The sequence below is a fragment of the Pterocles gutturalis genome, unplaced genomic scaffold (genome assembly GCF_000699245.1).
Source record: "Pterocles gutturalis isolate BGI_N339 unplaced genomic scaffold, ASM69924v1 scaffold2321, whole genome shotgun sequence".
Classification (NCBI taxonomy): Eukaryota; Metazoa; Chordata; class Aves; order Pterocliformes; family Pteroclidae; genus Pterocles; species Pterocles gutturalis.
This window is the reverse complement of record NW_010102739.1, coordinates 1,356-16,146: the sequence shown is the minus strand read 5'-3', so window position 1 is coordinate 16,146 and position 14,791 is coordinate 1,356. Positions and strand designations below refer to the sequence as shown.

The window sequence follows — 14,791 nt, the reverse complement described above, 5'->3', positions numbered from 1 at the left end:
TTTTTTTTTTTCCCCACACTTGCTGCTTTTTGAGCGAGATTCTTGGGTGGGATCTTGAACTGACGGGGAAATAAGTAGGAATGCTTCAACTCATATATCAGAAAATATTTCAGGTGCTGATGGCTGTGGCCTTAACATCCTTACTGTGTGAGAAACAGCTTTACAAATCCATGCAGTTTCCCAGCTGAGATGAAGAAGATAAATTCTCTGACTTCCCTTTGTGCACAGGGGAAGCTTGTAATAGAGAAGTACTACTTTTGTGCCTTACTTACAAGTATATAAGGCTGTACTTTTCCCCTTATAAATAATAAACTGTTATCCTAAGTTTGAATTTTGAGGGAGACAAGAAGTTAAAACAGTGATGGTTTTATAATTGATGGATTTGTTTGTAAGGAAGGAAGTTCAAGGCAGGGGATGCTATCAAGAGCAGTGAAAATGCTCTGGTTTGGTATGCTCATATTTTTTAACTGGTAGAGCTGCTTTGGTGCGATAGTGACTGGTTTGATTAGTTATGAAAGGTTTAATATTTTGATGTAGTTATTTCTGTTCCTGAGAGAGACCTTTTGTCTTTTGGAGTGTTTAGTCATAGCTGCTACCATATAAAGAGCTTGAATTTGTAGCATATAGTGAATTTTCTTTCAGATGGATGTCCATGGCAGGATCAGAGAAGTTCTTGCTGAGACTATACGTGAAGAATTAGCACCGGAGCATCAGCAGTTAACCACAGATGATCTTATAAAAGCCTTAAGACAACGAGGAATCATTGATGATGTTATGAAGGAACTTAAATTTGTAACTGTAAGTAGCTTTTGAAAAGTGAAGATATTTTTGCATATTCCTCTTACTGGCTTGGTGTTTTGACAATGTGAAAGCTCATTACTTCTGAAGGTTTGTAATGGCTTTACTGATTTGTGACATATTAGGAGCAGAACAGCTTAATGCATATGCAATTGGTTTAATGATAATACTACACTGAAAGTATTTGTTCCGTTTCGTTACATCTCAGTGACTAGAAGGGAGCATACCTGAGGAGTGGCACCCAGATGTAATGGAGGGTTCTTTAATTTTTAGAAGACTGTGGTAAGAGCACTGTTGCCTCCTTTGACACCTTAAAAAGTCTTAATTGTAATTCTAGGATGTGAATGAAAAGGAGAGGACTTCAGCTCCAAAACCATCAACACATTTTGTTGACAGAGAACCACCAGTTTTGCAAAAAAGTATGTTGCTTATTTCAATATTTGGATAATAGTTTTGAGAGAAATTTGAAGTCTATGGTTTTTGAAGTCTGAATTCGTAATCCAGTATGAACTGGCATAAAGGTGAATGTTTTTCCTGCTTATCTACAGGAAGTAAATTCATGTAAGCAGCAGAAATTAGGGTTGCATAAAGTGTGAATTTTGAAAAAAAAAAAAAAGTTTATTTTACATTAACTTCCTTACATTTTAAAAATCACTTTCTTCTAAGCACTTTTCCAAAAAAGTTTATTTTTTCTAGTCTCCAGCTAGTTAACTGATATTTAGCTTGCTTCCTAAGATCTGTTTGTAGTCTCTTCATTTTTATTACTACGCTTTACAGCTAACATTGACCCAACACGGAGGTATCTTTACCTTCAGGTTTTGGGTGGAAAAGCTTTTCTGGAACATCTTCAGGAACCGGAGCCTCTTCCTGGACAAATCTGTTCTACCTTCACTCTGTGTTTACATTTTCGAAATCAGCGCTTCCGCTCTAAACCTGTCCCCTGTGCCTGTGAGCCAGATTTTCATGATGGTTTTTTACTTGAAGTACACAAGGATAGCCTAGGTAAGGAATATTGTGGGTTTAAAACTGATGCTGTCTTTTTTTTTTTTCTTTTTTTTCCTCCTGATTTGAGGGTATTGTGAAATGTGTTTGATATTATTTGTTGGCTTTCTTTTTTATTTTTTATCATGTTTTTCTAAGGAAACTGATTACTGTATTAAGTTATGCCACTTGTAGATCTTTCTCCACTCTTGCCTCTTCTTTTCCACTCTAAAATAACTTTAGAATTTGACCAACCATATCCATAATTGAAAGTGATGTGATAGTCTCAGAGATGGTAAGAGATAGTAAGGTGGCTGGGATTTTCATGAACTTTGTGCTGACAAGTGAAGAAGCGAAACACAAATTTGTCATCATATGGAAGGAAAAACTTTAATGTGAGTTCTGTTTGCCTACCAGTTGGCAAATACCTGCAGAAGAGTCAGTCCTCCACAGCCTGTATTACCATTTTTCTGTTTGTAGCCAGGGAACATGGTAGGACCTAAGTATGTTATGAAAAAACTTCTGGAATAAATAGAGAAGACTTGAGATAGTGGGACAGAGGAAGAGGATGCTGTTACCACCTGAATCCTATAGAAATTCAGGGTAGCTCATGGAATGTCAGGGAACAGACAGAAAGCCAGAGTTACTGTGATTGGACTTGGGGGGGAAGGGAGTGAATACACCACAAATTCAAAGAAAACCAGACTTTGTTAATTCTGCTGCTTATGGAGCAGTTTATATCATAGAGTCAGGCTTAACTACAGAGAAAGTTGTTTCCTAAATATTCGTGTATAGTAAGTTGACCTGACACATTTCAACTTATTAAAGAATATTTTTTCAGTTGCTTTTACTTGATGGTGCTTAAATGTTCTTTTTCTTAAATGCTAATTCTATTTTAATTTTTGTGCAGTTGAACCAGTTACCTTGGAGTACTCAACTATAGGAATAATCTCTAAATTAACTGTAATCTTTCTGTAGCTCTGTCCTAACCTGAGTTTGATTTTTAAGATGTGATCATTGTTTACGCTTCTGGACACGAGATTTTTCTTAAAATGCAATGTATCCAATGAATGTACATGTATACTTCTTTCATTTTGAGGAGGACTTGGGACTGATAATATTCTTGCTGTTTTATCTTGGTTTAATAATGGCAGGTGATGGAAGTAAAATGGTGGATGCAACCACTATGTTATCTATATGTGATCCAGTGCATATGGTTCTGATCAAAACAGACACATTTGGTGAGACAACATTAGTAGCATCCTATTTCTTGGAGTGGCGATCTGTCTTGGCTGCAGAGAATGGTGTAACAAATGTTGCTGTTGAACTCCTGGGTGTAGGTAAGAATAAATAATAAGGCTGTAACGACTACTTAAAATATTGGGTACTGAGCTTGCTTATAAGCTTAAAGCAGTATTTATGATGTAGTTTAATTTTAGTTCAACTCATAAATTACTATAAGGTATCCGTAGAAAATGTGTAGGAGACTAACGGTCAGATTTTCCTGTTAAGAATACTAAAATGTGTATTCCAGATCCTGTGTAACAATGGCCCCCATGTCTGGGAACTCCCACTATTGATTTTCTGCAAAATCTGGATGAGTTATCAAAAATAAACCAACCAACCGAAAATCAACCAGTTCATGTCCAGGAAGATATGGGACTGGTGCACTGAAGAGTCAAGTCTAGTTTGTGTCCCTTTCATAGCAAACTAGCAACTGCTAAAGAAAGTGATCTTTGCTGTGCTGCCATTTATTCCAGCAGCTCTAAGCATGTTTTCTGACAGCAGGGTTGAACAGCTTTGTTTAGGTGCTTAGCAGTTAGTATACACGTGTATTTTTGTGTACCACTTGTTCCCACTTCTCTTTTTAGGAGTTCCAAGCTAAGTTTTTAGGATATTATGATTTAGTGGATAAAGATTAGATCTAGGACTCAATCTTCCTGACTTCCTATGCTAGCTAGCCCAGAGTTTGGTCAAGTAGTAGCTGCTGAGTCATTTGGGTATTTATTGCAGTTTCTCTACCTGTTAGGTGGGTGAGCAGTTGTTGATAGTTTCAGAAGAGATTAAATTATACTGTAAAAATGTTTTGACGATTGGATATACTGTGCAAGTTATTCCTGATTGTTATCACTGTTGCCTGCTTTTCTTTTGCGGGGGGGGGGATATGATTTGGTGCAGTGTTTCATCCTGCAAAACCAAATCTAATAAGTTTATTTGCTAATATGTTTGTTACCTTAATTTCCTTCTGAAAATGCTGACAGTGGCAAAACTTTAGTAATCCATATGGGTTTGGATAGTCTCTCAAATGGAGTGCTTTTTATTTGTAATGACTTGGAAATGAATAATAAATGAGTTTAATACTCATATGGGTGGTAGGAGGAGTTAAATCTAATTATCATTAGCTTTTTTCCAAGTAATAAAGTATTAATCCAGTAAATCCAGTGCTTTTTCTCCTCTCTAAAGTCTTGTCTTTGTACAAAATGCATCAAGAATATCAAAGCATGCTGCCATCTCAGATAAAAAGACAAACTACTGTGTGAGGTTTCTATTGCTTGTATTGCTTGTGATCCCATCTCTCTATTGTTTTGTAATAGTTCTTGTTCTTTATGTGATTTCAGCATTATGCAACAGCATTAGGTTTGTGGGGTTTTGTGGTTTGTTTGGTTGTTTTGGGTTTTTTAAAGTTGATTAATCTATTTGTATGGTACTCTGGGTGCTTCATGATAAACTGTATCATGGGGAAGATGATCTTTACTTATTTCCAGCTACTTACGTTTGAGCTACCTGTGCAACCAGTAGGAATAGGCACATTTACAGTGTGTACTCTTATTTTGGATGCCTGTTCTAGATGTTTCTAGAATGACATTCATCTCATACCTCCCAGTACTGGCTGCAAAGAGGGTCTTGGAGAGTCATCTCAGATCTAGAGGTGTGCTATTTTGGCCAGGTTATGCTCTCTTACAGCCTCATTTGAGTTTGGAAATTAAATAAAGATGCCTGTTTTGCATATATTTAAAGAAGTTTAGTTATTTTTCATAACTATATAGATAACATGCCTGGCTGAAATGTCCTAAGTAAATTGAATTTGAGAGAACTGATCAAAATTTATTTTGGTTCAAAGGTACAGAATCAAAGGTTTCTGTTGGTGTTTTAAACATCAGACTGGAAATGTATCCACAGCTTAATAAGACGCTGTCTCCAGAAGTAATTGATACTCAAGTAAGTAATTTCTGGGAGGGCGGACCTATGCTTTAATTGGGGAGCGGGAGGCTCAGTATGGAATTACTTACTGAGTGCTGTGGGTTTTTGAATGTTTGGTGGTTCTTTTTTTTTCCCATTAAATTTAAACATAATTACAATTTTTTAAACTCCGTTGTTTATACTGAACATTGCTTTATTTGAAATATTACTTTAATAGTTTTTCTAATTACTTGTATCAAAACTTTAAGAAGAAAAAATGAGAAAGATGCAATACACCTAATTTCCTTCAGGTAGTATATGTTTTCTTGTTCTCCTTCCCAGTTGAAACAGTAATTTCAAGGCTATTCTGCCTGGAAAGCCAGTAAATGTTGGCGTGAAGGTGCATGCAGATCCTCTTCTGTACATAAAAAGCTGAACAATCCTTCTGTACAGAAGTGCATCACTTAAGATGAACACACTTCAGTCAAGCTTGATACATGAGCCGACAAACAAGAAATGTATTGAGGTTTTTGTTCGTTGGATTTTCATCTAAAAATACAATTCTTCAGCATTCGCATGGCACACTTTAAATATTAAGCTTTATTTTACATATGCCAGGATTTGGTGTTAATGTACTTATTGATTATGGGGGTTTTTTCCTGTTTGGAATGAATATGCATGTGATTGGTTATGTTTTTCTTGCCTGTAGTTTGCTTTGGAACGTCAGAAAACAGCAGAAAAAGAACGGTTATTCCTTGTATATGCTAAACAATGGTGGAGAGAATACCTACAGATTAGGCCTACACACAACATAAGGCTCGTAAAGATTTTTGCACAGGTTTGTAAATTTTAAAAGCAGACCAATCCTTTCTTTAAGTTATCTTTTTATTTTTTGATGTATTTTGAAGTTTATGGGTGTATAAATCTATACACATTTTATGATGTGGTTACATGTAGGTCAGGACTACATGTGGTGTATCATGCAAAAAATGAAATTTGTAAGGATTCAGTTTCTATTTTTGTATTGAAGCTTAATAGCATGATGCAGACAGCAGGGTTGCTCCAACCACCTCTGATGTATGTATGAGGTGATAAAGCCTCCTTTGTCTTTTCCTTGAATACTCACAAATGGCAAAGACTTCAGTGATCTGTGCAAACTATTTCAAACAAGTTTTATACCAGATAAAACAGTTATAAAAAACGGACTTTCTAGATCTGTTAGAACAGATCCACACAATATTTGAGTTCTGTAAAACAATCTGTCTGGTTAATGCTTCGTGCTAGCTACGGACATAATTATTGTAGGCTAATAAATTACTCTGTCAGTTGCTCCTTGGTAACTGTCCCTCAGTAAAAGGAAAGGTATAATACTTGCATTTTTCATGCTATGAATTCAGCTTGCATAGCAGCAATTTTCCTAGCACAGTAGCTTACTACCTTAAAGTAACGTCCTGAAGTGATCTGTGCCTACTTCTTCTCTTCAGTGCAGTAACAGCTCCATTCTGTCTGTGCCTAAGTGTTCAGTAGTGATGTGAACTTCCAGATCCCAGCCAGCAGCTGAGCCCCTACCCAGTCACTCACTCACTCCACCCCAGCAGGATGGAGGTGAGAATAGAAAGGGCAAAAGCAAGGAAAAACTCCTGGGTCAAGATAAAGATGGTTTAATAAGTAAAAGAAATAAAAGGAAGAGTGGGGAAAAAAAGTGATGCAAAGACAATTACTCACTACCTCCTACCAGCAGGCTGATGCCCAAGCTAGTCCTCAAGCAGGGGCAAGTTTACAAAAAGTCCCCATCAGTTTTGTTGCTGAACATGACGCTATATGGGCATGGAATATCCCTTTGGTCACTTCAGGTCAGCTGTCCTGGCCTTGTCTCCCCCCAGCCTTTTGTCCATCCCGAACCTACTCCACGTAGGAGCAGAATGAGAAGCAGAGAAGGCCTTGACACTGAGCAAACATGGCTCAGCAACAGCTAAAACACTGATGTGTTACCAGCAAATCTAAAATACAGCGCCATAGGGGCTGCTAAAAATTAACTCTATTCCAACCAGACCCAGTACAAAGGCTTAAGGGTTTCAGGGCAGGGTATACAGAGAAACAAATACATAATTAAATAGAGAATTCTAGAACTGAGAGTTTGACGGCGGACATGAGGTAAAAATGGGACTTGTCCTGTTTTGAGAATAAAGCAATGTATGAATTAATGGTGTTCTATTTTCTGCACCAAGAAAGGTACAGTAGGGTTGGGAAGGAGGTTGGAGGGGGAGGGGTTTGTGGATAGGATTAGAGAACTAAGTTCTTTGTTACAGACCAGTACAGAAACTGGCAGCCCTCAGAGCGCTGTAAGAACTAGACACCCTGCAAGTTCAGTACCTATAGAGAGCTTATATTGTCTCTCGCTGGCCATAGAAAGGGTTAGGAAAACTGCCCTTTATGGCCTTTCTCACTTCTGGGAACAGAAATTAGATTATCAGAATTGTTTGATAATTTCGTTATCAGCCAGTTTCATATGCATATTGCAGAAGCCTGCATTACATATATAAAACTATATTAAATAATTAATCCTGCCTGTGATTTCTTTTGATTGCTTGCAAGCTGTGCAATTATTTTCAACAGATTCCAGTCAGCTTCAAATAAATGCTGCTTTTCTTACACCAGCTTGCTGGAAAAGCATGACAAAACCTTAACAGAGGCAATATGTGACTACAGTAAAAATATGAGACTGTGATTTCCTGAAGCTGCAGAGGTTTAAAGGGCTCTGATCCCTTTTAAAATATATTAACATAGAAGTACCAATTTAGCCCAGTGAGGAAGAGTTCTATACTTTTTGAAATAGTTTTAATGGTTGATAATCACAGTATTTCCCTGCAGCATGTAATAAACCAGACCTTTTTCTGGTCTTCTTACTTTTTCACTTTTTCAAGAAATTAGAAATTCTTAGTATTATTACTCTCTTAATTTATATAAATCTAGTGACTTCATTGTTAGTAAATTTTATTGCTTTTTGGTGTTAAGAGGTGGAGTATTCAAATTCAGAAGCAAATAGACACATTTTAAAATTTTAAATCAGCTGCTGAGTGTTTAATGTTTTTTGGGGAGGTTGTTTTTTGGGTTTGTTGTGGGTTTTACTGTGTGTGGGGACTTGGTTTGGTTTTTTGCTTGATGATAACGTGGAAATGGATAGTGGGTGGAGCATGAACAGTTCCTCACCCATTTAAGAAAATTAAGTGCAGCCTGTGGTGCTCCATGTATTCAAACTTCTAGTCCGAAATGTCGTATGAGTGACAGAGCCAGCGGAAAAATCTAACTGTAGTGTCTCTAAATGAGTTGCCTTAATAGTCTTTGTGTCTTAATTCTAGAAGTATTTTTGTGTCTTAATATTTTTGAGTGATAATTATTTCAGGGAGAATAAATCCTATTGAAAAAAAGACTGTCTAAGTTAAGATTAATCTTCTGTGGTATTTGCGTGGCTGGCAAATAACCATATTTTATATGTTCAGGATGAAAATGGAGTAAACCATCCAGTATGTTCATATATCAGACCACTTCGAGCAGGCAGGTTACTAGACACACCTAGACAAGCAGCGCGATTTGTCAGTGTCCTGGGTTATGAAAGAGCTCCTGTCATTGGAGGAGGTGGTGGCAAACAAGAACAGTGGTGCACCCTTCTTGCTTTTTTGTGTAGAAACAAGGTACGTGAAAATAGTCCTTGCGTGACACGACAGAGTTGGTATCATATTCTAACTGAAGTCAGTAATTTAAAACAGATTGCAAATACATGGATTAAATAAAATTTGGATAATTCTGTTGCAATAATTTGTTTAAGATCTTTTTAAAGATATGTAGATGTTAAATAGTAGACAAAGAAGGCTGTTGTTGGGGTCCGTTTGTCAATGCACCTGTTTGAAAATGAGCTTGCTTTTCTTCATTTGCTTTTCTAAGATCCCTTGTAATTATTCGATGAATCCCTGCTAGTGTGCAGGACACTAGTTTAGAATCTAGACTAATCCCGAAAGAGTTGAAAAAGTCTCTTTTGAAAAACTGTGGTTTTTCAGATGGGCTAAAATATACTGACAGTCTTTACATTCCATTTTTGCACAATAGGGATTTTCACTAAAAGTTTCAGCCTTACTGTTGGTGACCTGACACTTTTATTATTTTACTATAATATATGAAATAAATTGTAACTCATTCTGGATTATAGCTCTTCTGTTGTGTGAATAAATGTAACAGCAATCCCTTTTAGTACCTCTTTGGATTGGTCAATGCTTTTCATTGCCACTGAGATACTTCTGCATTCAAAAATAATGTCACTCCTGTGTTTGTATTAAAAAGATGTGTGGCAGTAGGGGCTGTATCCCAATTTTTAGGCCTGGCTCAAAGACCACACAGAGCAGGCATTAGCTGTCGTCTCTGAATGTCGTATCATGCATGCGTACCATATAAAAGCACTACGGGCTACCCCACTGGCTTTCAGATGGATAGCGACTTTGAGTTTGAGGACTGTTGTGTTTGGAGACATAGAGAAGAAGTTTCCTCCAAGGCAGAAGTGGAAAATAGCTGAATTTAGCCCCTGAGACACCAGCTGGACCATTATTTTTCTTGTGGAAAGTGGTATGGCATTATTAAATGAACACAGGTTCACTAGAAACTTGGTTAACCCTACTTCTTTGCATATTTCCCTTGTACCTTATGGTAGGTGAAGATTGTGTTACCTGTGCAATGAACAGATACATCCAAGAACACTGATTTCTGTTTTCAACATTCTGAATCGTAATTTGACTAAAAAACCTCACTGCTTTACTTCTGAATGCTGTGCTTCGTATTATGAAGGCTTCATTACATGAAGAATTTTGTTCTTACTTTCCAGCTAACACCTGTAAAAAACTTAAGAGAAAAAGAAGATTAGACATCACATTCGGAAATTGTTTTCTGTGAATTATCAATGGTAGTAATGTATTTATAAAAGAACAGTTTTTCTGACTGAAGGGAAAAGCAGCTACAGACAACTTTCAGCTGGTTTATAGTTAGATCTAGGGGGGAGGTTTTATCTTTGTTTAATTTCTGAACTTTGACAACACATTCAAGGCAGTGAAGTAACAGTAGAATTACATTTTATTACATGACTAAATTTTCTGTGTGAAAATACTGTGTAATTTCTAGTATTACCTCAGGTATTTGTCTTATATATGTTTATACATTTAATTAGAATATTGGTTTTGTCTTCATGGATCGATAGATTCTGGTTTTGGATTACTTGAAACTATCTTTATAGGAACATAGGAAATGTTTTCCAGTATACTCTTACACTGTATTTGAATAAAAAATATAAATAGCCTGTCATTAGGACATGCTACTTTTTTTGATATCAAAATTGATGATCAGAGGGCTGGAACACCTCCCCTATGAGGACAGGCTGAGAGAGTCGGGGTTGTTCAGCCTGGAGAAGAGAAGGCTCCAGGGGGGACCTCATAGCGGCCTTCCAGTACCTGAAGGGGGCTACAGGAGAGATGGGGAGGGACATTTTACAAGGGCATGTAGTGGTAGGACGAGGGGTAATGGATTTAAACTGGAAGAGGGCAGATTTAGACTAGATATTAGGAAGAAATTCTTTACTGTGAGGGTGGTAAGGCAGTGGCCCAGGTTGCCCAGAGAAGCTGTGGATGCCCCATCCCTGGAGGTGTTCAAGGCCAGGCTGGATGAGGCTTTGAGCAACCTGGTCTAGTGGAGCTTTGAGCAACCTGGGCTAGTGGGAGGTGTCCCTGCCCATGGCAGGGGGGTTGGAACTCGATGATCTCTAGGGTCCCTTCCAACCCAAACCATTCTGTGATTCTATGAGTTTTTAACTGATTTATTCTGTTACAGAAAACTAGAGCTTGTCAAGTTTGAACCTTGAAATCTTGACTTCTGATGGGTACTTTAGGTAAACAGGAGGGAAACATGACTTGTTAAATAATGGTTAGAGAAATATCACTATTTCTTTAAGATTTTGTCCATGCTTGATACTCAAAGCAGCTTACTAATATTTACTGTCTAGGGTGACTGTGAAGATCACGCTAACCTTCTGTGCAGTCTTCTTCTTGGGTTTGGATTGGAAGCCTTTGTGTGTGTTGGAACAAAAGCAAAAGGAGTCCCCCACACTTGGGTAATGACTTGTGGAACTGATGGAACAATTACTTTTTGGGAGAGTTTAACAGGACATAGGTGAGTAAAAGGAATATAAGAGAACTGAACAGTGTATACTGAGGTATATGTGGGATATTTTTGTTGTTGCTTTTTATGTATTTCTCTTTATACCCTGTCATGTAGTCCAGGTGACTTTTATCTTTGAATCTTTTTTCAGTGTGGTGCTTTTGTTTGGAAAATAACTGGTTCAGTGAGAGGTGAAATATTTCAGCAGTTTGTAATACAGTTTTCAGTGGCTTTAATACTGTGTAGTAACTGTTTTGTGTCTTATGGCAGCTGATTGCCATGGATGCTGTTGCTGCCATCATTTGTAAAGAAGGATATGAAATCTGATTGTTTAGGAACCCATATTTTTTTCCTTATTTCATCTGTGAAATCAGTGTTACATTACTTTTTTCCCCTGCATAAATCTCTGTAAGTTCTCTAACATTCTCTCTCACTTGAGTCAAGTTAGAAGGGCACACATAGTTGTTTTGTATTCCAAAGCTTCTGGAACCTGTTACATCCAGTGTTGAAAATAAGCAATTCTGTTTTGCTACTGTTTGTGTATTCTGTGATTAGCATTTGAAGATGTATTTCTCCAAATGTGATGAATAGTGGGGAAATTGCGTGGGTATGTTGTTGTAGTTGCAAAATTTAATTGCTGTTGAGTATCTGCTTGATTAATCATCTTATTTTTCTAGATTTAAAGAAAAAATTCATGTATTATTTTATTGTATGTTATGCCTCCAAAACGTGTATAATTACTTTTCTGTAAATAAATGCGTGCCATTTTGTGGAACCAAAAAAAATGTTAACAAACTTGTCTTCTGTTTTTAAAAGGAGAAATGGCTTATATATGTCCTATTTAAATACTTTTACCTTGCTTTGAAATAAGGTGTATTGATAAGAGATTGAATGTTTTTTATTAGGTACATCCACAGACCTATCAACCCTGATGACCCTCCACTAGTTGAACAACCCAAGCCACTGTATCCTTATCGCACAATAGGTTGTATTTTCAACCATCAAAAGTTTTTTGGAAATTGTCAGCCCTCTGATGCTGTGGAGGTCTGTGTGTTTGACCTGCATGATGAATCTAAATGGAAACCCATGAGTGGAGAAGCAATAAAATCTGTATGTGCCCCTGGAACAACGTCTTCAGTTCCCCCTTTTCCTCCTCTGTGTGCTTCAACAGTAGATCCTGCGGTAACAAGCAATGAGATAGAATTGCAGCTGAGAATACTGGTCTCTGAACACAGAAAGGTAATAACTGTTTAAAGATTGTTATTGATCTGTTGCGGTATTTTACTGTATATTTGTTTTGGATAGCCATTTGTTAGTTTGCATCCTCGTATTTTTGCGATGTGTTTTCTATCAGCTTTTGCAGAAATGCAGTATGTGAAGAGTGAAGTAACTGAAAAATTGTTTGGAAAGACTGTACTGAGCTAGTTTAGACCTCATTGTTTGCAGTGGTGATTTGTAGCCTCGTGTGTGGGCTCTTCCCCTCCACTCTGCCTTTGCCTCTTGTTCTAGGTTTGTGATTTTCAGCTTACTGGCACCTGCAGCCTACCTATGAGTGGTCTGTAAAAGACCTAGGAAGATCAAATCTGGTTGTCAGTGGGCTTTGACTATCCAGCACAAATGTTTTTGGTCCCTAAATAAACGCAGACAAAATCTGAAGCTATTTCTAGAAGTTACTTTCATCCTTTATCAGGATTTTTAGAAGATGTAATGTGCCAGAAATGATTCTTCCTGTGCTGGATATGAAGGAGATGATACGTTAAATCCCTGTTAGCTTGTCTGTTTTTAATGGGAATTTTTTGGTTGTTTTTGTTTTTGTCTCCCCACACAATACTTAATCTTTGGGGTGGCAAGTAATTTTCAGAGCATGAGTCTTCTGCAGTGTTGAATGCATATGTGGTAGATTTTTATACTTTGCACTTGTGGGATGGTAGGAAGAAGGTGCATGTACACGTACGTGTATGTGGTCTGGGGAGCTGTTCTGCATTGTTTTTTCAGAAGTGGGTTTCCATGAGAGACATTAGAAAAATGTGAGGTGACTCTTGATCTTTCCCATATTTTTGTGGTCTGTTTATGCACTGTCTTCTTACATTTCATGCAGAGATATTGTAGCTAACATATGCAGTTTCAACTCTGCTGATCCTGTTTTAGTCTAGTAGTCTAACTTCATGTCTTGGTAAATGTTTGCTATTTTGTTGGTGGTGTTTGATTCTTTTTGTTGGTGTGTGAATCAAATCTTATTGCTTCATGGATTCACTTCCATTAACTACAAATTCAAGATTTGTCATGGATTTATTTGAATCTATACAGCATAGAAGTTTATTAATATCCTAACGTTAATTCTGCACAGTTATCATCATTCTGTGACTTGCCTCACAGGATCTTGGCCTTTCTACTGTTTGGGATGACCATCTGTCCTATCTGTTGTCACCAGCATTGGCAGCCTATGAGCTCGAACGTACAACAAGTATTTCTGCAGGTAATGAAGAGTTTCAAGATGCTGTACGAAGAGCAGTACCTGATGGTCACACATTTAAAGGGTTTCCTATCCATTTTGTATACAGAAATGCCAGGAGAGCATTTGCCACATGTCTTCGGTAAGTTTAAATGCAAAGATACATGTGTTAAAACCAAATACTAAAACCAAATAGTAATACTTAATTATGAATTGCAACTCGGGTTTTTTTTTATAATGACACTTAAAGAAAATTCATTTCTTTAAATTAGAACTGAAGAAGAGATGTATAGTACAGGTAATGGGTCATGGGGTACAGAGCTTTTATGTTACATTGGTGAGTTGAGTGATGATAGGCTTCTCATGGGTTAAATTAAAGAACGAGGAGTTCATTTCTCTGTCCTTGTTAGAAATGATCAACATTGGCCTTGTTTTCCTCTAAGGCAACAGCCCCTGCACTATAGAACAATATTATTATTTGTAATGACAGACTCATGACACTTGTTGTTAGTTAAGCATAAGTCACATTTGAAATAGCTGCACATATGTAATTTAAAATTTTAATAATAGCTTGGTAATATCTATTGCTCTTGTTCTTTTTGTCAAATAGGTCTCCTTTTTGTGAAGAAATAATCTGTTGTAGGGGAGACCAAGTGCGACTTGCAGTTCGTGTACGAGTGTTTACATACCCTGAATCTGCTTGTGCTGTTTGGATCATGTTTTCTTGCAAATACCGCTCTGTCCTTTGAAAACAAAACAAAACAAAATAATTCAAATCTTTTTTTAGATCTGCAAAATAATGTATGTGGGTATAAAATTATGCAAAACTAGTATTGTATTTTATCTAAATGCCACTGATTTTGAATACCACAATGTGTGTATTGAGAAGGATTGTGTACACAGTAATGATTGTATTTATAAAAAGAATTTATTTTTATTTTTAATAAAAGTTACTTTTAATACTTAGAGGAATGTGGGTCAGGTTCCTAAAATGTGTGCATAAAATACTGGCTTCTCTTCTGCAGTTCTGAATTGGTGTGAGAATTTATTTAGAAAAATGTCTGCTTTACCTCTCCAGGGTGAGAGACTGTTTTACCTATCCTCTCTGTGTAGTGTGGCTTTGTTTAATTCTGATACTCAGATCCATTCTTAATTATCCATCTGTGGTTTTGTCTTAAACCTGTGGAT

At 37.0% G+C, this 14,791-nt stretch overlaps 1 protein-coding gene across 1 annotated transcript; it reads left to right on the top strand.

Moving 5' to 3' along the window:
- The first annotated feature begins 92 nt into the window (after positions 1 to 92).
- Positions 93 to 14,407, top strand: CEP76 (centrosomal protein 76kDa). The gene is made up of 12 exons (XM_010086393.1): positions 93 to 113; positions 643 to 798; positions 1,136 to 1,217; positions 1,576 to 1,800; positions 2,934 to 3,119; positions 4,901 to 4,998; positions 5,669 to 5,797; positions 8,460 to 8,651; positions 10,997 to 11,163; positions 12,057 to 12,390; positions 13,528 to 13,745; positions 14,214 to 14,407. The coding sequence occupies exons 2-12, from the start codon at positions 643 to 645 to the stop codon at positions 14,350 to 14,352; spliced, it is 1,926 nt and encodes a 641-aa protein (XP_010084695.1). The 5' UTR covers positions 93 to 113; the 3' UTR covers positions 14,353 to 14,407.
- The last annotated feature ends 384 nt before the right edge of the window (positions 14,408 to 14,791 follow it).